Source organism: Paroedura picta, chromosome 13 (genome assembly GCF_049243985.1).
Source record: "Paroedura picta isolate Pp20150507F chromosome 13, Ppicta_v3.0, whole genome shotgun sequence".
Taxonomy (NCBI): domain Eukaryota; kingdom Metazoa; phylum Chordata; class Lepidosauria; order Squamata; family Gekkonidae; genus Paroedura; species Paroedura picta.
Window position 1 is genome coordinate 18,325,977 of NC_135381.1, and position 21,205 is coordinate 18,347,181.

General features: G+C 45.1%; 2 protein-coding genes across 2 annotated transcripts; one reads left to right on the top strand and one right to left on the bottom strand.

Annotated features, from left to right (window-relative positions):
• Nucleotides 1–1,482: 1,482 nt before the first annotated feature.
• NUP62CL (nucleoporin 62 C-terminal like) lies at nt 1,483–11,112 on the bottom strand. The gene is made up of 12 exons (XM_077307878.1): nt 10,708–11,112; nt 9,886–10,280; nt 9,174–9,275; nt 8,360–8,491; nt 8,062–8,160; nt 6,408–6,510; nt 6,125–6,269; nt 5,782–5,831; nt 4,764–4,898; nt 3,910–4,021; nt 2,806–2,872; nt 1,483–1,708 (listed from the first exon to the last, which is right to left on the bottom strand). The coding sequence occupies exons 1-12, from the start codon at nt 11,010–11,012 to the stop codon at nt 1,617–1,619; spliced, it is 1,737 nt and encodes a 578-aa protein (XP_077163993.1). The 5' UTR covers nt 11,013–11,112; the 3' UTR covers nt 1,483–1,616.
• Nucleotides 11,113–11,141: 29 nt separating this feature from the next.
• On the top strand, nt 11,142–18,068 carry DNAAF6 (dynein axonemal assembly factor 6). The gene is made up of 6 exons (XM_077307879.1): nt 11,142–11,344; nt 11,516–11,585; nt 15,632–15,737; nt 16,562–16,658; nt 16,940–17,025; nt 17,517–18,068. The coding sequence occupies exons 1-6, from the start codon at nt 11,246–11,248 to the stop codon at nt 17,644–17,646; spliced, it is 588 nt and encodes a 195-aa protein (XP_077163994.1). The 5' UTR covers nt 11,142–11,245; the 3' UTR covers nt 17,647–18,068.
• Nucleotides 18,069–21,205: the final 3,137 nt, after the last annotated feature.

The following is a 21,205-nucleotide window of genomic DNA, read 5'->3' on the forward strand; positions in this document are numbered from 1 at the left end:
CCCCAGCCTGCTAGCGCCCATTGTATTTCGGATACAATGGGCTTTTTTACTAGTAGAATTATAGAATCATAGCGTTGGAAGGGATCTCCTGGGTCATCTAGTCCAACCCCCTGCACTATGCAGGACACTCACAACCCGATCGCTCATCCACTGTAATCTGCCACCCCCTTGAACCTTCACAGAATCAGCCTCTCAACTTTTCTACTGTTGAGAAACCCCTGAAACATTGTTCACCTAAACACATTAAGCCTTACTATCACCCTAGAAGGAAGCCCAGTATTGTGCTTATTTTACAAATGAATGAGAATGAATTAGGCTTGCCAAGGCAAGGTATTGAAACGACCAACTTCCCAATATCCAGAGTGGGCAAGGAAGATTTTGGATCCAACAAGGAGCTGCTGCTCCAGGGCAGGAAGAAGGCTGCTACCTGTTCAGGGAGTCCATCCCAGAGGCGTGACTCTTTAAAGAACAGTCATCACAACAGTAGAGTGAATGCAAGGCATATCAGGCTGTTTTTAAAGATGGGAGGTGGCCAGTGTGGGTGGCACCAGGCTGTCAGTGGTGGAAGGGAGCAGTGCTGAAAACCTCTTCCCAGTTCTGAGGCTTTTGAGGGTTGCTTATGGCTTGGCCACAAGACACCATCAAGGCTGTAGTCAGACCATGACTGGGTCAGGCATTAAAGGCTGAAGAGCTCTCATCGGGCAGGCATGTGTCTCTCTGAATTCTTAGCCAGAGGATATTTTCTAACATTGGTTACCTTTACTTGGAGATGCAGGAATGATGGGGATTTTTGAGTCCCCGTGGGTTATGTTCTGCTCCCTGTATGCGTTTTTCAGTCATATGTGAGATATTAGTCCATACAATGCAACAAATGGTAGTGGAGGGTACTTCTAATCTTTTAGGTAGAACACTGCAACAAATAATGAGGAATATTTATCTACCTGGCTCAGCTGAAAGGGTCATTCGTAACAGAACAGTCCAATACTGCAGAAGACATCTGTTAAATACAAATAACTTCTCCTAATTAGAAACATCCATTTCCAGTGTATGATTCTAATGCAACCATGAACACTTTTTAAAATCATGGAACCAGTTTCACATCACTTAACACAGAGGCTGATATGCACCAGTACATCCTTCAGCTTGTAACTTAATTCCATTTTAGTTCATGTTATGCTTGAGAAAACCAAGATGCCTATTTGCTATTCTGTGACCAAGAAACGTCTTTTTCTATGAGCTGCTGAATGAGTGGCCCCAAAAGACTTAGTGCAGGAAGCAGTTCAGCTTCTACAGCCTCAGTAAGATGCAGAACCACACTCAGATACAAATCTGTTTTATACAGTCAGGCCTAACCTACCACCTGATCTTTTTAACTGGAGAAGCTGGGAACTGAGTCAGTGACCCACTGAAAGCAGGGCTGCCACTGGGCAAGAACTCTCCCCCCCCCACTGCAACATTCCTAAAAACCAGAAACTCAAGAAGTTTTAGATTTTTAAAAAAACCTTTATTATACCTTACAAAATGGGACACCATAATTCAAGCACATATATAACTTGTTCAACATTATATCTGATGTATATTCCAAGGAGCACAACTGGAATGCCATGCAATCAGCTTCATTCAAATGTAATCCGAAAACTGCGTTCTTGTTCTTTGCGCCGGCTCTCACAAACCTTGGTAACTTCCTCAACCTTCCTCTGCAACAAGGCTGAATGCAGAATACAAATACTAGAATCAATGGGGGAATGCATATAGTATACGCAAAAGTGCAACCCTAGAGAGGAAAAGCTTGAAGGAAAAAATCCTAACAGGAGCCAAAACACACCTGTCCTTGCAATCCAACTGACAGCCAAAGCAGACATATAATTTCTAATGAATCAGATCCAAGCTCCCCAGGCCTAGCTGCAGCCATACACAGCAGATGAAGGGGCCTATGTTCATAACACTGCAGGAACCCTGATTCTCAGCTCAGATACGTGGCATCAAGGAAGGATGGGCTTCTGTCCCCACCACTACAGCATTTTCCCAAGCAGGAATAGCCCCAAAGGGGGCCACTGGTCCATTTCTGACACTGCACACACAGAATGTGGGCCAAATAATGGTCTGGAAAGGGGGGGGGGGGCTTTTGGCTTTAGAAAACAGCATAGAGAAATGCAGAAGCCTCTTCCCCATGCCATGGGCCTGGGATGAACTGAGCACTGGCCTTTAAGAAGGACTTCCTTGCAGTCCCTACATTGCCGTGGGGAAAGCAAGTTCACTTGTTTACAAAATCATGTCTGGTTTGGCACTAAACCTCAGGGCCCATTTTAACGTCACATCAGGGAACTGAGATATACAGCACTTGGGGCCAGACAGACTGGCTGAATGTTTAGGAATACAGTCCCCTTTGTGTAAAGCATGCAAACCTGGCCAGATGAAGGATGCACTGAACACTCAAAGTCCATCCAGAAGCCTAATAAATTGCTAAGAACAAAAAGTTTATGGAGTGTCTGCAGGTTCAGTGCCTGCAGGTACAGTGTCTGATAGACAGCTACATGGCACTGCTTCCAAACACCCTACTTGCTATAACTGTTATTATTTTATGAGTTCATATCTAAGTTACATCTTCACCTCTGTAAGGTCCAAGAATAAGCCTGCAATAAATTACTAGTACTGCATCCTAATTTCTGCATGACCCTGAAATGATCTTCAAAGAGTTGTTCTCTCCCATCCTAGCCTGCTCCACAAGGTTATGCTTAAAAGCCCACATATCCACCCCAATCCCACACTCACAGTTTTCTAGAAGTTATAAACAGTGTGAGATACCTGAATTCTGATCGATCCATTGGAGGGAGTCCATGTGTGCATTGAGGATTTTACAGATCTGCTGAAGCTACAGAGTGAAAAGAGAGGTTAGAGGTGACCTGGTAACATGGTTCCAGTTATTATGGAAGTGTTCATCACTTGGACAACTACTAGCAGGAACCTAGCATGGTTACTTTGACATCCTGTATAGCCCAAGCTAACAGCCCATTTAACAGTTTCTCCCCAAAGTACTGTTGGTTTGAATGCTCTAGACAGGTTCATCCTATGAAAAATACAACCAAGAATGAAAATTACAAAGCTACAGCAACCTAAAAGGAAGCCTCTGTCCACCTGTGGATAGACTCTAGCTTTACACAGAACCTTGGGGAATCAGATAATAGGAGTAGCCCTTGCAATTATTGCAGATCCTTTCCTAATTTTAGGAGAAAACTGGGAAAGGCTTGGCAAAAGCTGCATCTTACTGGGTTGTTCAACAGGCACTACAGAGTTACAAGGTTAACAACTGGATGAAAGAAACATGGTATGAATAAAACATCAGACAGCCACAGATAAGCCCTTTGCAGGACCCACACTGCCTGGGGCAAACAGAACAAGAATGCATACAATAATGTGAGAACCACAGATCCTGGACTGTGAGTCCAGCAGATGCAAAAGACACACCTTAATTTTGACACACAAACAACTGGAGGTCAACACAGTCAAGCGTGTTTGACTTTGAGCAGGAGATGGGGGAATACTGTAAGTTCTTGCCACAAGTCCAAATCCAAATCAACTCTTCCTCAAGCCATGCTATTGTAAGCCCAAAGGAAGCAGTGATGCTGCATAGAGGGGGGTGGTCTTGTACATGAATCAATTATAATAAGAAGTAGATTCCCAGCTTATTTGTGCATGCAGACACCAAACCCCTGCCTATCAAACTGTTTGTACCATACATTCCTTAATTTAATACCTTTCACACCCTTTCAAACTGGAACAAAAAATACATTCCTGAGAGTACAACTCAGTGAAAAGACCAAAGCAGGATTCTGAGCAGATCAACTTAAGATAGCAAGAGGAGTAATCTCTAGTAGCCTCAAATCAGAATTTAGTGATATTTGTACTTACTGGGTCACTGGTATCAGCAGGGCCCCCAGAGGTATTCAAGTGCTCAATGATGTCCTTCAGATCTTGTGCCATGCGCTTCAGCTGAGCATCAATATTCTCAGCCAGTTTATAACTACAGAATGGGAGAGAGGTGCATAATTGTAAAACGCCTGCTAATACTAGATCCTAGCATTAAAAGTCAATGGTAGACACTGTGACATGATCAAGGGTATTTTCACTGGTGACCATGTAAGCATCTTTAAACCTCCCAGGTAGAACTAGCAAGTACATGGGGACTGCTGATAGCATTGGAAGAAAGCCCTTTCTAGATATTAAGGTTCACATTCATGTTTTCAACCTGTACTAGTTTAAATTACAGGCATGAAAAGTGGTTGAAATACCCCTGTAATTTTTACATATGCATCAAGCAGCTCTAATACCAAGAGTTAAACCAAAAGGAATTTTAAAGTCCAAAGGCACCTCTAAAAAAGTCAAGCCCCTATCACCATTCCAAAAAGCCTCTATGAACATACATGTCACTGTTCCGTCAGATCACCAGCTTATTTAGTTTGAGATTGTGCAGTGTGATTGGCAACAGCTCTCAAGCAAAGACAGGTTGTTCACAACACGTACTGGAGATGCTTGGTATAGAACTTGGGTCACTTCTGCATAGAGATACACCCAATGAGCGTGCCCTCCTCCCAGAATGATTTGTAGAAGCCTTGCTAACTGAAATTCCCGAAGAGCACAAGATATGTTCTCAGAGTAATTGCCAGGATACATTTTTCAACCTGATCCTTATTGCGTGGCCATTTTTATTTCAAGAATTCAACCTATCACTACTCTTCACCCATCTGAATCAGGCATTAGCTTACGTCTTCTCTCGCTCCTCATCTGCATGCTGCAGGTAAATGGTCCCACTCTGTTCTTTCACAGATTCTTCAAGGGGAATTAACAAATCTTCCAGCTCTTTTTGCTGGGACAAAATAAAGTCTAGTTCTTGGTCCAACCTGTAGAAAAAGAAAAAAATGCCTTATCTGGAAAACTTGGAAAAAACACTGACATGCCCACATCTCCACCTAGCAATTAGGAAGTGCTGGTAGAGAGTGGAGAGGGGGCTTTTGTAGAAGGCTGCCTAGGACTGCTTAGCAATTTGCCTCAGGAAAAAGTGCAGAAAGTACTGTAACCAATCCCACAGATTTGGGGAGGGGGGAGGTCTGAGTGTGTGTGAGAGACAGAACCAGAGAGATCTACAGAGAAAAAAGACCTATGAAAGGAACACACAAACCATTGCAACATTATCTGGTATACCTGAGGGGAACTCCAGAGCAGAAATTGGCATGCATCTAGTTGCAGTTGGAATCAAACATAACATGCCTGGTTGACTGAAATTTCTATTCTCTTTCACACACATACGCACTGAATACAAGCTGCCAAGGGATCGAAAGCAGTGCTTGAGTGGAGCCATGAGGAATTGGGCTCCATCAGAACACTGAGACACCTAACTCTTGCTCCCCATAGTGATTTCACTGAGAGAGGGTGGCTTTGACACAGCAGCAAGATGACAACTCTACAAACAGGCCAAGACTGGATTGCTCAGTACAGCTGCTGTTGAGGAATATAATTTCACCCAGAGAGCTCTGGAACCACATCCTATTAAGCTCCATGCTAATTACTGCTAAATACAGAAAACCGATCTTTTTTAATATAACAGGAAGACCACTCTAAATAGGCAGGTCTAGTGAAAACCACTTCTTTTATGGATAGCCCTACTCCTACAAATACCACTTCCTTTTACTCAGAAACTAAACAAAAGAAGCAGAAAAGGGGTAGGCTGGCAAGATCTCAACCACCAATTAGCACATGCTCATTACAAGCATTTTAAAGCCTCACCTCTTCTGATCCAGCTTCACCTTCTCCACTTCTCTGTGCAAAGATGTGATCTGTAAAAGAGACATAGGATTCACAGACCAAGTTGAGAGAAATTTCTCACATGCAGCATGAGACCGCCAAAGAGAAAAGCCATTCTAGCAATGGCAATATTTGCTTTAGTGTCAGGGAGATTAAATAAGGTTGTTTGAAGAAAACATCAACAAAGGGAGTTGACACAATGGGCTGGTTGTGTTGCTGTGTCACAAGTTTCTGACAGCATGCAATTAAATTTACTTTATTGTTAAGGGATAAAAATTCCGTTATTCCACTTATGAAGGAGCTTGTAAGCAAAATGGCTCCTTACCTTCTCTCCATTCTCAATCAGGGTTCTGTCCCAAGCATTGACCTGCGTGGCTTGCTGAAGGAAATGTTTCTCCTGGTCCTCCAGTTCCAGGCTCCACTTGTTAATCAAGCTCTCCAGCTGGGCATACGTCATCACTGGAGGAGCTCTACAAGGAAGTTGGAAAGAAGGCACTTGGAGAGGGGGGGAAATCGAAAGCAACTCTCAACTGAACCCGAATGAGAGAATATTCTAACCAATGAAAACCCATGGTGTGCCTGCAATGTTAAAAACACTGTGAACTTACGTGACTGTTGTGGTGGCAACAGCAGCTGTGGATGCCACAGTAGCTATTGTGGCTGATGGCTTCAGATTTAATGTGAATCCAGCACTGGGGGCAGATGTTGTACCTATAAGGAAAGTTCCTTGAAATCAAATTGCAACAGTGACCTGGGAATTGGCCTCAAAGAGGGCTACCTCTAATTTTAAGCTCTGCTATGACTGAAAAGGAAGTTATTGGGGGGAGGGGGGGAACAACACAATTTGTAAAGCCTTCGTGGCTATGAGCAGACCTGAACCTTACTCTCCCACGTTCTGCCATAATACAGTATACTTGTAATACTCAGGGCCATTTCGCACGGGGATCTTTGTTGCAAATTGGTCACTGAATGAAAAATCGCCATTTAAAATAGTGGAATTCGTCGTTTTGCATACCTGGCTTTGTAGTGGAATCAGTTGCGTTTTTTAGCGTTTCCCACAGGCTTCCGGTCTCGGCAGAAATCGCTAGAAAGGAAGCGCTATTGCCAAGCTCGTCCCGCCCCTGGCCGTCAAGCAGCCAATGGGCAGCCATTAGCATGCTCCCAAACAGCCCCTTTCCCTTTAAGAAAGGTTTTTTTAAAAAAAAAAACACACCCATTGTAACGAATCTGAGTAGATTCGTTGCAATGGAGAGACCCATCCAGCTGCCTGGGGTGTTTGAGCTGTAGTTTGATTGTTTGATCGTTAAGACGCTGGCTCCGTTTGATTGTTGGATCGTTAACACGCTGGCTCCGAGTGAAAAAAAAAAAATCCCCCCCCCTCTCACGGCCCGATTTTCGGCTGAATGGAATGTGTGAAACTGAAGGTCACTTAGTGACTGAAGGGGAGGGACTGAAGCCGGGGAAGCCTCTGTTTGAGCTGTCATTTGATCGTGGCCATGGAGTGGAAAAAAAAAATCCCCCCCCCCCCCCACGGGCGCGATTTTCAGCCGAAACAGTGTGAAAAATAAAGGGAAAATACATCAGCAAACGGGCTTCTGCGGGCTTCTTGTGCTTAGTGACTAAACTGCTCTGAGGAGGGACTGCAGCCTGGGAAGCCTCACTGGCTAAACCGAGGCTCGCCGGTGCATTGATCTCCACTCGCTCGGGGAAAAAAAAATGGCGATCGCTTCGCCGGAAGTTTGGAGGAGAGAGCCAGGGGGAGGGACTTTGAAGAACCCACAACAATGGTAGCGCACAGGTCTTTATCGCTATTGTTGCAGATTGGTTGCAGGAGTGTATCGCTATCCGGAGGGTGAATCCACTTTTCTGGATTCCCCTGAAAGCGCCACAACGAAGCGCTTTTTGCTGATTGGTTTCAGGATTGTTGCAGATTGTCTACGACGTCGTGGGTTATGGCAAATTAGTAGCGTTTCCAATTAGCAACCATTGTGCTATTTTGAAGCCGTGCGAAATGGCCCTCAATATTATTATCTGCCCAGGGATCACTCCCCCCCCCCTCTTAAAAAGACAATGGAGGAAAATAACTCTCATTCTCTTATTCAAAGCGGGAGAGGGAGGAAATCAATCAGTCCTAGATCATAAGGCGCAGATCACTAAGGTAGCTCAACTGGCATTTTATCATCTCCACCAGCAAAAGCTACTAGCATCCTATCTGGCCCCAGAACCGCTTCTATCAACCCTATTTCACTTTGTGATACCTACTGGCTGTTGTAGTGGCTGCTACTGCCGCTGTTGTGCCAGGCATTTTAGTGCCAAATCCCACAGTCCCAGCAGTGGCTGTCCCAGCTGAAGAAGCACCAACTGCAAAAAAGAAGCAAGTAACAAACCTTCTGAATAACACAGCTTTTCCGCCTCCTGCTCAATTTTCTCAAACCCAGATTTATTTTTACAGTCAAATATTTCTGAGGTCAAGGCAGTCCAAGCTCCCAGCCCATCTGTCAGCCCCAGCATCCAGGAGAACATCATGGGGCTCTTTCCACTACATGTAACCCACACTTACGCGAGAGACTGTTAACAGCAGACGGAGCTGGGGCTGAGGAGTTTGCTATGGATGCAAAGAGTGTCGGTCCACATAGCCCAAGAAGGGAAGGTGTTGTGGTGGTGGAAGCTGCTGTCGATGTTGCAGCTGTACCTGAGGAAAGAAGATATTTCAAAACTCACATTCCACTCTAGAGTAAACTGGACATGCATGCATTTTCACTTCAAGTTTTACCTCTATGTACTTCCTTAGTAATCAGTCCTATTTTTGAGTTATCTGCATGTTTGCAGGCTCTTTCAAACAAGGCATAAAATTCCTGTAGCAGCTCTTTCTGAAGGCTAATAACTATTTCTGCCACTACTTTGGCTGCTATATACTAAGTTCTGTATAGAGTACAGAAGCAAGAGTTCTTGCAGAAACCTCAGACAGAAAAGCACAAAGGTGTAGAAAAGGGATACTAGATAAAGCAATTGTAATGGAACAGGGGAAGAATAAATATTAGTAAAAATGCAAAAAGAGAAGCCACTAAAGTTTAGGAAAGGACTTTCCAGAACAAATGGTAACAAGAAGGGGCAAATTAAAAACAGGAAAGAACTAGCACATGAAAAAGGTGTAAAGAGCAACCACAATAGGTTTATTTGCACTGAAAAAACTGAAAAACTAGAAAAAGAGCAAAGAGTAATAACTTTAAAAAGGGTCTGACGTCAATGTAGACAAGGATAACAAGAGAAAAATAAGTTTATTCAAAGGGTTTTGAAGGAATTTCAGAGCTGAGAATGATGGGAGACCACATGGACAACCTCTCAACAACCTATACACGTCACTCCCCCTCTACCTCCAAGTTTGGCTCCAAATGATAAGGTGGGACCCTGGCTTGGTGCTCCTGTGGAGGCTGAGGTGGGTGCTGCTGCAGCACCTAATATCCCAAAGCCTGAACCTGAAACAAAAAGAAAGTTAAAGAAAAGGTGATTATTCATGGAATTTTTAGGCTCATAATCCCTATCCACATGCTGTTGTGGCTTTATGGGATATATGTGTGTAATAGAGAATTCTGCATGACAGCATTTGACAACATCTGCTGCAGCCGCCATAAACACAGCTGTGTTACTGTATTATAGACCTGTAGAAACCCATAACATGAAAAGGGTCACTACATCAGCAAGCAAAGGTAAGTAGAAGAGCCTTGCTGGATCAGACCAGTGGTACATCCAATTCAGCATCCAGACACACTGTAAACAAAGAAACACAGAGGCCAACTCTTGCCCCAATGCTGTGTACCAGAATTAGTATTCAAAGGTCTGCTGCCTTTGGATGTGGAAGTTCCCTTTTGTTATCAAGGCTAGTAAACATGGAAGGATTTAGCAAATTCCCCCTTTAAGCTATTTTCAACACTGCCCATCACCATGTCCATGGGCAGAGAATTCCATAAACTGTAAACAATATCACATAGACAGTCACAATTTAGGTTACCTAAAACAAAAATCCTAAGCAGTTATTGCTCTCCAATGACCACTGAAAGGGATTCTGTACAAGGAACAGTCTCCTACCTGCAGATAGTGCTCCAAGGCTAAAAGCTGTAGCAGGTTGTGATGCAGCTGCTGTGGTCGTAGCAGTGCTGACTGTGGCTGGGGTAACTCCAAAGGTCAACCCTGTGGATGCTGCTGGCTGTGTCGAGTTCCCAACTGAACCGAAGCTGAAATTGGGGGTCCCAGACGTGGCTGTTGGTCCACTGCCAAAGCTGAAACCTCCAGCTGTGCCGGGCTGTGTAGCAGCAGCGGTGGAGCCAAACACAAAGCCTGAAGGAGCTGCTGGCTGGCTAGCTGGTACACTAGTCGTTACTGTGCCACCCAGCCCACTGCTATTGCCCAGTGCAAAGCCTCCTGCAATACCAGTAGGTTGTCCTGTTCCAGTGCTGCCCAGATTCAACTTGGGTGCATTTCCCCTAAATAAAGGGCAAGAACAAGAAGCTTTAATTAAAGGGGGAAATAAAGCCATCAACACACACACCTCCAATGTGCAGAATTCACTGCACTGCTTTTTTTTACTACTTTCACTCAGGCATGCTACATGCAAGATTCTACCCCACTCCCTTTCTATTGCTTTCTTCTTGAGGGGCTTTCTCATCCACTAGCATAGCTATAGGCCGCCCGAAGGCTAGGCTCGACTTCCATGAGTGCCTAGGACTGGAAGAGCCTGCCATCACTCTCACATTCGTCTTGGTTTATTGTTATTATTACTGCTGCCTTTCATTCGTGATAATTACTGAGTTTGATGTATTGTTCCGAGCCTTGAGAGAGGGAGGGAAGGAAGGAAGGAAGGGCAGAAGGGAGGGAGGAACTAATGACTTGGCCCCGCGGCGCCCTTCTCACCCGAGCCCAAAGACGCTGCCGGTTGCGGGGGTTGCCGGAGTGGCCGCGCCGAAGCTGAACCCGGAGCCCTGCGCCGAGGTGGTGGGCGTGGTGAAGGAGAAGAGGGGCGGCGGCGCCTGAGTGCTGGCGGGGGCCGCGGCCGGCGTCCCGAAGGTGAAGCCGCCCGCAGAGTTGGTCGATGACGGGGCAGAAGAGGTGAAGGAGAAGCCCGCAGGGGCGGTGGCGGTGGCGGCGGCCGTCTTCGGCGTCCCGAAGCTGAACCCACCGCCGGGCGGGCCGGATCCGCCAAAGTTGAATTGGCTCATGGCACCGGAGCCGATTAAAAAATGTTTTCCCTCAGGCCGAACGCAGCTCAGTCTTCAGCCGTCGCGGCGCGCTCCGTGACGTAATCAGCGCGCCGGAAGCGTCGGAGGGGAGAGCCCGTCCTCCCGGCCCCAGGCGCCACGGGACCGCCCTCTCGAAGGCGATTGGCCAGAGAGCCCCGCAGGGTTGCCGGGGCAACGGTGGGGACGCGGCTGGAGACCGCGGCCCTGAGGCGATGGCCGGGAACGCTGCGCTGCCGCCCCTGCTGGCGCTGGCAGAACTCCTCTCCGGGCCCCGCGATGAGGACGACGACGACGACGACCACCTGGGACAGGTGAGGGGGGCGGGCGGCCCCTCCGGGAGGGAGGACGGGCGGGCGGCTGGACCCGCTTTGCCCGGGGCAGCCTGCAAGCGACGGGGTCCTTTGGAAGCAGCTCCAGAGCCCCGCTAGGACGGCCGCTCCGAAAACCAAGGGTTGTTCGAACGGCAGGCGCTTCTCTTGCAGGGCCCGTCTTCGGCGGCGAGCGCCCTGGGGCCGGGGCACATAACAGCTCCGAAGAGCGTGGAGCCCGCAGGTAAGGCGGCCGGGAGAAGACGACTCCGAAGGAGGAGGATGTTGCCAAGTCATAACGGGGGGGGGGGGGGAGAGGATCCAGTTGCCCAGCCTCCCAGCCTCCCGGGATGGGCCCAGAGATTCATCAGCACAATCTGCAGCAAGAGATCAGATCCTCTTTTGCACATTGCTTGAGAGAACTAGAGACGGAAATGGTCCCTGGAAGTGCTGGTATATAAAGCTGTCTTTGTATAAAGGTAAAGGTATTCCCTGTGCAAGCACCGGGTCATGTCTGACCCTTGGGGTGACGCCCTCCAGCATTTTCATGGCAGACTCAATACGGGGTGGTTTACCACTGCCTTCCCCAGTCATTACCGTTTTACCCCCCAGCAAGCTGGGTACTCATTTTACCGACCTCGGAAGGATGGAAGGCTGAGTCAACCTTGAGCCGGCTGCTGGGATGGAACTCCCAGCCTCATGGGCAGACTGCTTCAGACAGCATTTGTCAGAATGGGAATTCAGTCATGGATCTCCGAGATCCTAGTCTGATATTTGTACCATTGCACCACACCGGAAGTTGGATAGACCCCCAACCAAAGTGGAACAGGTGGAGAGAGAAGCCAGCAATCTAGTGTGGGGGTGGAGGGTGGGCACAGAGCGTTTGTTTCAGAAGCTGAAAGATAACCAGAAAGAGAAGGAACAGAACACAGAGGTCAAGCAGAGATTCTTAAGCAAATGCTGGGAATTAAGCATGCTTGAAGGCAAATAGGAGACCCATAGCCTAATGTGTCTACCATGGCATGTTAATAATTGTTTCCTTCTTCAGAGCAGGATTCCTGACAGAAGCTCTGCAAAGCACTTATTGTAAAATTCAAATGCTAAATTATACTCAGTCATCAAATAGCATTAAGAGTTAGCAGTCTAAATTTGCTCTAGGTCTCCAGCCCCGAAGAGGTGAAATTGGCCTCAACCAGAGCCAAGACCTCAGCCTTGACTCTAGCTCTAGGGAACCGCCCTGAGCCTGAGCAGGGAGGGCGGTATATAAATTAAATAAATAAATAAATCTGTTCCACACACTGTTCCTCCCTGCTTGAAAATCCACCCCAAACAAGTACTCTTAAGAACTTACATGCTCCCCTCAATTGTGTGACCATCTAAAACCCATAAATAGGAGGTAGACTGAAGGTGGAATAGATGGGTTTGATTATGAATTTTAGAGTTGCAAACTCTGTTTATTAATGTTGTATATTTAAAACTTTGTAAGCCATGCTGAGCCTCTAGGGAAGGAGAGGGTATAAATGTAAAAGTAAATACATATTTTTTAAAATTCCTTTTAGCAAATCTTTAAATAACTTCCATTACCTACATTCATCCCATTATTTTCAAGTGTAAAGTTGCAGTTTTCTGGATGTGTGATATAGGGCACCAAATTATTTAAAATTATTAATTAATGTTCATGATTATTTTTATTTACTAGATTTTTAGTCACTGTTCCCCCAAAGGGTCTTACAATGACTTATTAAGACCATATAAATAAGGTCAAAGCAACATAAAAACAAATAAGAAGTATAAAATATTAATATTATAAAATATTAAAATCTATAGCTACAGCTATACCACTAATAAAACCAGCCCAAATATGTGGATTATCCTCCAAAAGTAAGGTGACCAGATTGTCCCACTTTTGGAGAGACATCTGGGGGCACCTGGCAAATTGTACGTATGTTGAAATTAAAATATATATATTACAATACTATTTTTGAGTTCTATGAAACTTTTTGTTGCTCCATATAGACCAAATTTTTAATCAAGAAACACCCCCCCCCCTGGTCAATGGTGTCCCACTTTACCAATGTTAAAATCTGGTCACCTTATCCAAAAGCCAACCTAAACAATTCGGCCTTGCATGCCCTGTTGAAACTAAAAGTTAGAGCTGTTTTCAAGAAATTATTCCTTTCTTCAGAAATCTTTCATCTGTGTGAATAAAAAGTAAAATCTGAACAAATACGATAGGTCTACGTCAGTATGCAATTCAAGCACAAAGGAAATCTTACCAGGGATTCAACTCCCGGAAGAGGTGAATCAGGGTCAGTACCTCTCCTCCCTCTGGATGTTAACTCCCTGCTGTGCTGCCCTGTTAAATGCTAATACACAGATGAAAACACTTGTGAAGGGCATAAGCAGTACTGCTGGGCTTCCTACTTGAAACAATCCCTAATCTTTAATCGCTTTATAGATAACAAGAAAGTTCAATTTCATTATTTAGACCGGCGAGGATAGGTTTGGAAATTATGAATGTATTTTGTTTCTTTCTGAAGTAAAAGTCTGTCATTATCTTTCATATAGTTTAGATTTAAAAACTTCTAATACAATAAACCTGGATTTTTCAACTGAATAATTCTCTGAGACAGTGGTCAACAAGGGGAGCAATTCCTGAGCAATAGTTTTTATAATGGAGGATATGTGATGTGGGATCCCCCAAAAATATGTCTATAAACTTTATCATCATTGAACTGTTTCTGGACATCTAAATCATACCATGTTCGGTCCATGATTACAATCCCTCCCCCTTTGTCAGCCTACTTGATAATGAGATCTTTTTGCTCCTTTAAATTGTTAGGCACTTTGAAAACATCATTGGAAAGACTGGCAAAATTTTTATTATGTCTTATTTCTAATGCCTGAGAAATACCATATTAATTGTACTAGCTTCAAAGCCCATTCCTTGAAAGGGTCCCCTCCCCTGGCCCCTGGCCAGGCAGCTTAAGGTGGCTTTGAGCTGCAGCTCACAGCGGGATCAAGTGGGGTCGGTTGGGGCTGGCCAGCTTGTTAGCAGGCCTGGGACAAAGCTCCTTAGTCAGCAGGCCGGGAGGCCCTTGTTAGCAGGCCCTCCACTATGACCCTTTGCCCAGGGCCCTCTCCCCTTACCTGCAGCTGGCTCCAGGCAGTGAGGTGCGTCTGAGAGCAAAGAGGCTAGAGTCCAGGGACAGAGGGCGGGAGCTGCAGGGGCAGGGCCAATCAGGGTGCAGTCAGCTTTGCTGGCTGCACCCTGGTTGCTTTTATTCCAGCTTGGACAGCCAGACACATTCCACCCCCCAGGCTTTCACAAATATACAGAGGAACCATGGATGGGGTCACGATGGGTCAGATACGACTTTACACCTAACAACAACAACAAAGCTGGATTCTCCAAGTTGGGAACAAAAGTGGAACGTGGGGCGAATGGAGTTTTTGTGTACCTTCCCCCTTCTTTAAAAAACAGCCTAAATGTTAACAATCTAATTAACTTGTAACAATCAACTCTTCTTTTAAATACTTAAATGTTGTTCAGATCTTACTTTTTACTTTTTATTCACACAGCTGAAATATTTCTGAAGAAAGGAATAATTTCCTGAAAATAGCTCTGATAGCTATTCAAAGCATTATTTCGGAAGGATTAATTAATCTGAACATCCCTGCAGATTTTCTGTTAGGACTTTTTTGTTAGGATAAACAATTTCATTAACATTCCTTTTCATAGTTTGCCTCTCAAGGGACTCTCTTCAAGCCTCATTATGATGTGGCCAATATATTTCCCCTTGAATCTACAAGTCCAGCAGGGCACAGGTGTCATCTGAGGGTGCATTCCACAGGGTAGGTGCCACAATTGAGAAGGCCCTTGTTTTAGTGACAACTAACTGAGCCATCCTGAGACAAGTTTCCTGCAAGAAATCTTTAGGCGTGGACCAAAGGAAACACAGGGGATTGTAATGGGGGAGGTGTAGGTATGAGGGTACCAGACCATTAAGGGCTTTAAAGATTAAAATCAGCAATTTGAGTTGAATCTGGGGACTAATTGAAGGCAAAAGGGAAATTCACCATACATCAGTACACTCCATTTGAAAACAGATACTTTTTGGTTGTGAAGTCAGCTGTTTAGAGCTCTACAAAGGTCTTATTCTGTTATCACTTCTTTGTGGACCATTTTTCTGTAAAAATATACAGTAATTGTCCGGTGGCAGTCTCAGATCAGATAACTGTGCTTGGCATCAGGAGCTCACCTAGGTTGTTTTGTCTGCCTTGTTTCAGCCACCACTCATGTGAAATCTGGGAATAGCAAAGAGATCTGGAGTGCAGAAGAGGTGCCAGAGGGATCAGAGTATGATGATTCTTGGGATAGCAGAGAACAACCTGAGTAAGTGCATTGACGCTATATAAGCTCTAAATGCCCTTTCCTTCCCCCAAAGCTTTTCTTCCTTTTCCAGATGACTAACTAAAGCCCAAGATGTGAATTTGCTCATTATCATCAGACACTGTGTTAGATCAATGTTCTAACATGTTACCCATGTTAGATCAATGGTCATTATTTTCTAAGACCTTGATTTGCCAGGAGAGGTACTTTCTGGGCAAACCTCAGAGTCCCCAAAGGAAAATAGATGGCAGCAAAGGTAACTCTAGGACAGGTATGAAGCAGATTTCATATATTCAAAGAGTCTGGGGTTTAGTTCTGTAACAGGCACAGTTACCAGATCTGTAGGCAAAAGTTGTGCTTTCTACACTGCACTGGGGGAATAACTCATTGATGTTTGGTCAGTTTGAATCGGTGGATTTTACTAAGCACATTACATCAAAGTATACTCTTCAGTCATGTTTTCTCATTTTTCAAAAATCAGAAAGAGAACATGCAGTTCCTGAATTAGCTGCATTCTGAATTAGACAAATTGATTTGAAAGTGGAGCAAAATCAATGGTTGACAAATAGAAAATAATTACAATTGGTTAAGAAAAAATAGCTGTGCTGTGACCCATCTTCTGAAAGGTCTTATAAATGGTGGAAAGGAACACAGCTAGTAATGGTTTTCCAGAGAATTGCTTGGCAGTCTGCCTGTGAGTTCCCTGTGGGAACATGGCTCCAAATCTGCCGTTTTGTAATTTCCTGACCGAAAATGTCCTAATCCGACCCACTTTCTCTCACTCTCAGCTACCTGTCTGAAATCGAATTAATGTTGTCTTTTCTCAGGTATGAAATTTTGTTCAAACAGCAGGTGGGGACTGAGGACCTTTTCCTGGGGATGAGCCGAAAGGACCCTTCCACAGCCTGTTGTGAGGCCATGCTGGTAAGCTGGATCATGTATCTCTTGTTTCTTCTTCGTTTCCAGTGTCGTTGCTTGCCTTTCTCCTTACACTCTTTTGAAGAAGGCTTCAGAGTTAAGAAAGGACAGTTTGCAGTGGTGACAAACTTCAAGTGTACTGGCTACTGTCTCTTCCTAAGCAGACAACATGTAGTTTTATTTCCTCGTACTTACTAAATAGATTCATAAAGGACTCTTGTCTCTACTGAGAAGCCTACTCATCCATTCCCCCCTCCCCCTTCCCCATGTCTTGTGTTTCATTTTAGGTTAAAATCCAACTGCCAGATACAAAGATTTCAGACATCACTCTTGATATCAAGGAAAAGGTTCTTGATCTTCGTAGTTCCAAGAAGTATGTAGAGGGGGTTGGGGAAGGGGTGGGGCTGGCATATTTTCTTAAGCAAGTTACCCCAATTTAATAGTTCCTTGTTAGTTTAGAAACTCCTGCAGATGGAAAAGTTTTCCCACCCCAACATTCTGTGGGCAGTCTCAGATTTAAATGAAAGGGTTTGTAGCTCTGATGTTTATATGTAACGACTGTGCCAATAGGAAACAGCAGCTGCCCATGAGTCAAACATAAGGAAATTGTGTGGTGGGGGCCAGTTTCTTATCTCAGTTGAGTTTCTCCCCACGCCTCTCAATCCTCCCCCCTTTCACCATTGTTGTGTTTTGCTCTTGCATTGTCCATGAAAGATCACCAGCTTTGTTTCCTACCACTCAGGTTTACTGTTCCATCATTGTGAGCAGTGAAGGGGCCCTTGGGTTGAGAGCCAGCCAAACCTTGGCTGTGTGCCTTTCTCAGGCTCCTTTCAGAGTCTTACTTTCCAATTGCACATTTTCCAGGAAGCTCCTCTTGCACCTGCCACACCCTGTGGACCCCAACAGTGGAAAGGCCCGTTTCCTTCCTGAAAAGGGCACTCTGGAAATCACCTTGCGCATGAAGCGAGAATTGGATTTCATCAACTTTGCTTAAGGAGAATGGGTGAAAGCACCATAAAAGGGGTATTGATTGAGAGACTGTAAAAGCAATCAAACAGGAGAAATCTTTCCCCCTCCTGAATTTGCTGCTGCTATGCCCAGTAAACCATCTGGCCTTATTCTGGGAGTCAAGCAGGTGTCTGTCTTCTTCTCCTGTGAACAACCTGGCCTGTGGACTTCAAATCCTTCTGTGAGCTTTACATTATCTTTCGGGGAGTGTTGCTGCTTTCAGTAAGGTTTCAGACCTATAGTTTCACTGGGAGGGGCAGGTAGAAGCATGTGCCACTGGGCAGGATGGGGGATCAGTTGGATGCGGATCCCAGTACTGATCTGTGTACTTGGTAAATAAGTGACTTTTTCTATTTCTTATTATTAGGTGCCTGTTTTATGGATAATTAAACTGTTTTTCGCATTTGATGTGTTTGAGCCAATATCTTTTTGCTGAATTTCAGCCTTTGACACTACCTTGAAACATGAGCAGTAGGTGATAAAAGCAACCAAGGAGCAAGAAATCCAGGTTTAGATGTAGGTGCCTACATCTACATGTAGGGAAATAACTGCTAGTTATTATAACTGAATTGTGTTAGCATTATTTTGAGAAATCTCCAGTGGTGGAATGTGTAGAAGTGCTGAAATGAGATCATTTAACTGTTAGGCAAGTTGTTTAGAAGTATCTGTGCACCTTCGTGCCCTCCAGGAGCTTCATTAGGGATTCACAGAAAATAGATCCATGTCCAGGCTGATTGCCAGAGCAGTCTCCAGGGAGAATAAAGGATGCTAATTGAATCACAGGTGTTCGTTTTGCCTAGAGAAATGACTGGAGGCCACACTTCCATTAAACCCTTTTCAGAACAAAATCAGCCTAGCTTAGGAAACAAAGCTGACTCCTTAAATATCTTCTTTGGCCATTTTATCTGATGTGTGTAGGCGGCTTTTGCACGTAAAAATTAATGCTGGTCAAAAGAAGTGATGGAAATTCACTCACCATGGGACCTTCAAGGTCAGGATAGAAGCACCATTTAGGAGCTAATTGGCTGACTAACTTTGTATCTTTTCTATTTAAAAATCCTGATTGAATCATGGAGGCTCAGCAGCATACCAGAGAAGGTGATGAGCAGAGACTGGCAGGCTTCGTGCAGAATACGTGGGAGGAGAGAAGGCGGATAGCTGTAGCCAGAGTCACAGCATGAGGGGTAAAGGTTGGAGCAGGTTGATGGAAAAATGGAGCTTAGAGTGCCTATTTAAGTGCCTTTGTTAGCGAGTAATGAGCTGTGCAAGTCACTCCTGAGCCTGGCAGAGGAGATGACAGAAAGGGTCTGTGCCCCAATATTCACTTAGCTCAGCGTAGACATAGTTGGCACAAAAGAGGGGCATTCTCCATGCCCATCAGCTTGGCCAAGGAAGCCCTTGGCCCTGAATTCTTCAATAACCTCTGTAAAGGCAGCTCATGAGGCACTCTAGCTGTACTTTGCCATAAGGATAGATTCAAATGAGTAGCCGTGTTGGTCTGAAGTAGCACAATAAAATCAGAGTCCGGTAGCACCTTTAAGACCAACAAAGATTTATTCAAGACGTGAGCTTTCGAGTGCAAGCACCCTTAGTCAGACTAAGAACTGCATCATAAAAGTAGGAATATATAAGCAAAAGTTAAACTTGTTACATTAGTAAACTGTGTCACAGCATCCAAACACAGCCATATGATAACTCTGCCAAACCAGCCAATCAAACCCCTCAAAACCATTTGTAGTTCACAAGGACGTATTAGAAATAAAACTGTCAAAACCAGTAATCCACGGCTCACAACCTACTATTTACTGCCAGGCCCCATCTGTATCCATACCAGTGTGAAACTTTCCTCTTAAAAGGGTGGGTTGAACAAGTGAAGGAGTGGGCGAGCAGCAAATTGACGGCCAGGGCATAAGGAAGCGGGAAGGGTATACACATGCAGTTCCAGCAGCCACTATGAGGTGAAGGGCAAGTGAAGGCACCTCTGGGTGATTGTTCTGGCCTGTTCTGTCCTCCTTCTCAGGTCTAGTTACAGGGAAAATCCCATTGAAGGCAGAAAGGAATGAAGTACTTCATGCACCAATCTGGGATTGATCCTCCACTATTTATTAGCTTAATCAGTCTCCAATTGACAGAGGGAAAGCTGTGCTGCTAATCCATGTTGCCAGGCTCAAACCAATATCACCCCATTAAATTTTAACATTCCCAAACTAATTAAAATATTAATTCAGTCATTTCAGTTTAATTATGCTATTGGGAGCACTCCCTCTCTCTGGGGTTCCTTTGCAAAGCAGTGTCAGGCCTCCAGGGGTGAAGTGGCTTCCATCAGGCTCCAAAAAGGACTTTATAGAGACTCTGTGCCATCCGGGAGGACTTCAGTGTGTTCCTCCAAAGCCCCAAGGAGGAGGAAGCTCAGCAACAGCAGCTGGAATCAGCATCCCTTCACCAGGCACAGCAAGCATTTGTGCAGAAATAACATGGCTGCCTAATGGATGGAAAGTCACTCACTGCAGCTGGGTCATATTTAGTCCTTTTGAAGCATCATCCCCCACCCTCTCTCAGTCGCCAGTCCTTCTCCCCCCTCCTGCTGCCCTCAAAATAGCACAGTCTGAGAGGCCACAAAAAAAGAATCAAGTTTAAAAAGAGCATCCATCCTGGATCCCATCCCAATGGAGGAAAGTTGGGCCTCAGGTTATTTCAAGCCAACCTCTGGCTTCTCTTGGGGCACAGTTGGCCCATGACAGCATGCTGTGTCAGATCCCTCCATCAATTTAATACTTCTCTGCTGCAGTACCTTTTCTGCTATCAGCACTATCTTCTCTGCCTTTCCCCACTTTAACAGGGAATTGGATTTCTGTCACTAGTGGTATCTCAGCATCTTACAGCTTTGCCTCCGAGCCTCTGCCTCCTCCCACAACTCACTTCTCTATGCTCCATGACCTGAATTAGGTCCTAGCTGGGTGGGAAGGTTTGCTCTTTTCAAGCTCTTCCGCCAGAACGGAGGCATGCCATTCATCATCAGTGATGCTACTAGTGCTGTCCAATCAGTACTCAGGACATTTGTACAACTACAATCTCCAATGTACTCAGGGCAACCTTTGAAGGGAGTTAGACTCAGAGAGTGACCAGGGCAAGGTCACTTAGAGCAGGGGTAGTCAACCTGTGGTCCTCCAGATATCCATGGACTACAATTCCCATGAGCCCCTGCCAGTGTTTGCTGCCAGGGGCTCATGGGAATTGTAGTCCATGGGCATCTGGAGGACCACAGGTTGACTACCCCTGACTTAGAGATCAGCATAACAGCACATTGAGCTTTTGTTTTACTGAATGAAAACAAAGTCCTGAGCAAGCTATGAGTCTTGCCCCTAGTTACCCACTTGCTCTTTTTCTCCTGTATCTGGGCCTGGCTCCTTCACTTTGCTCTCATCTCTGCGGGTTCTTTTCAGTCTCATCTGAGAGGTTTCCCACCTTCCGCTAAATCTCTTCACTTTGCATCATTTCAATATCACAGCCCATTTCAAAAGACGATAACGCTGACTAAGAGGAAG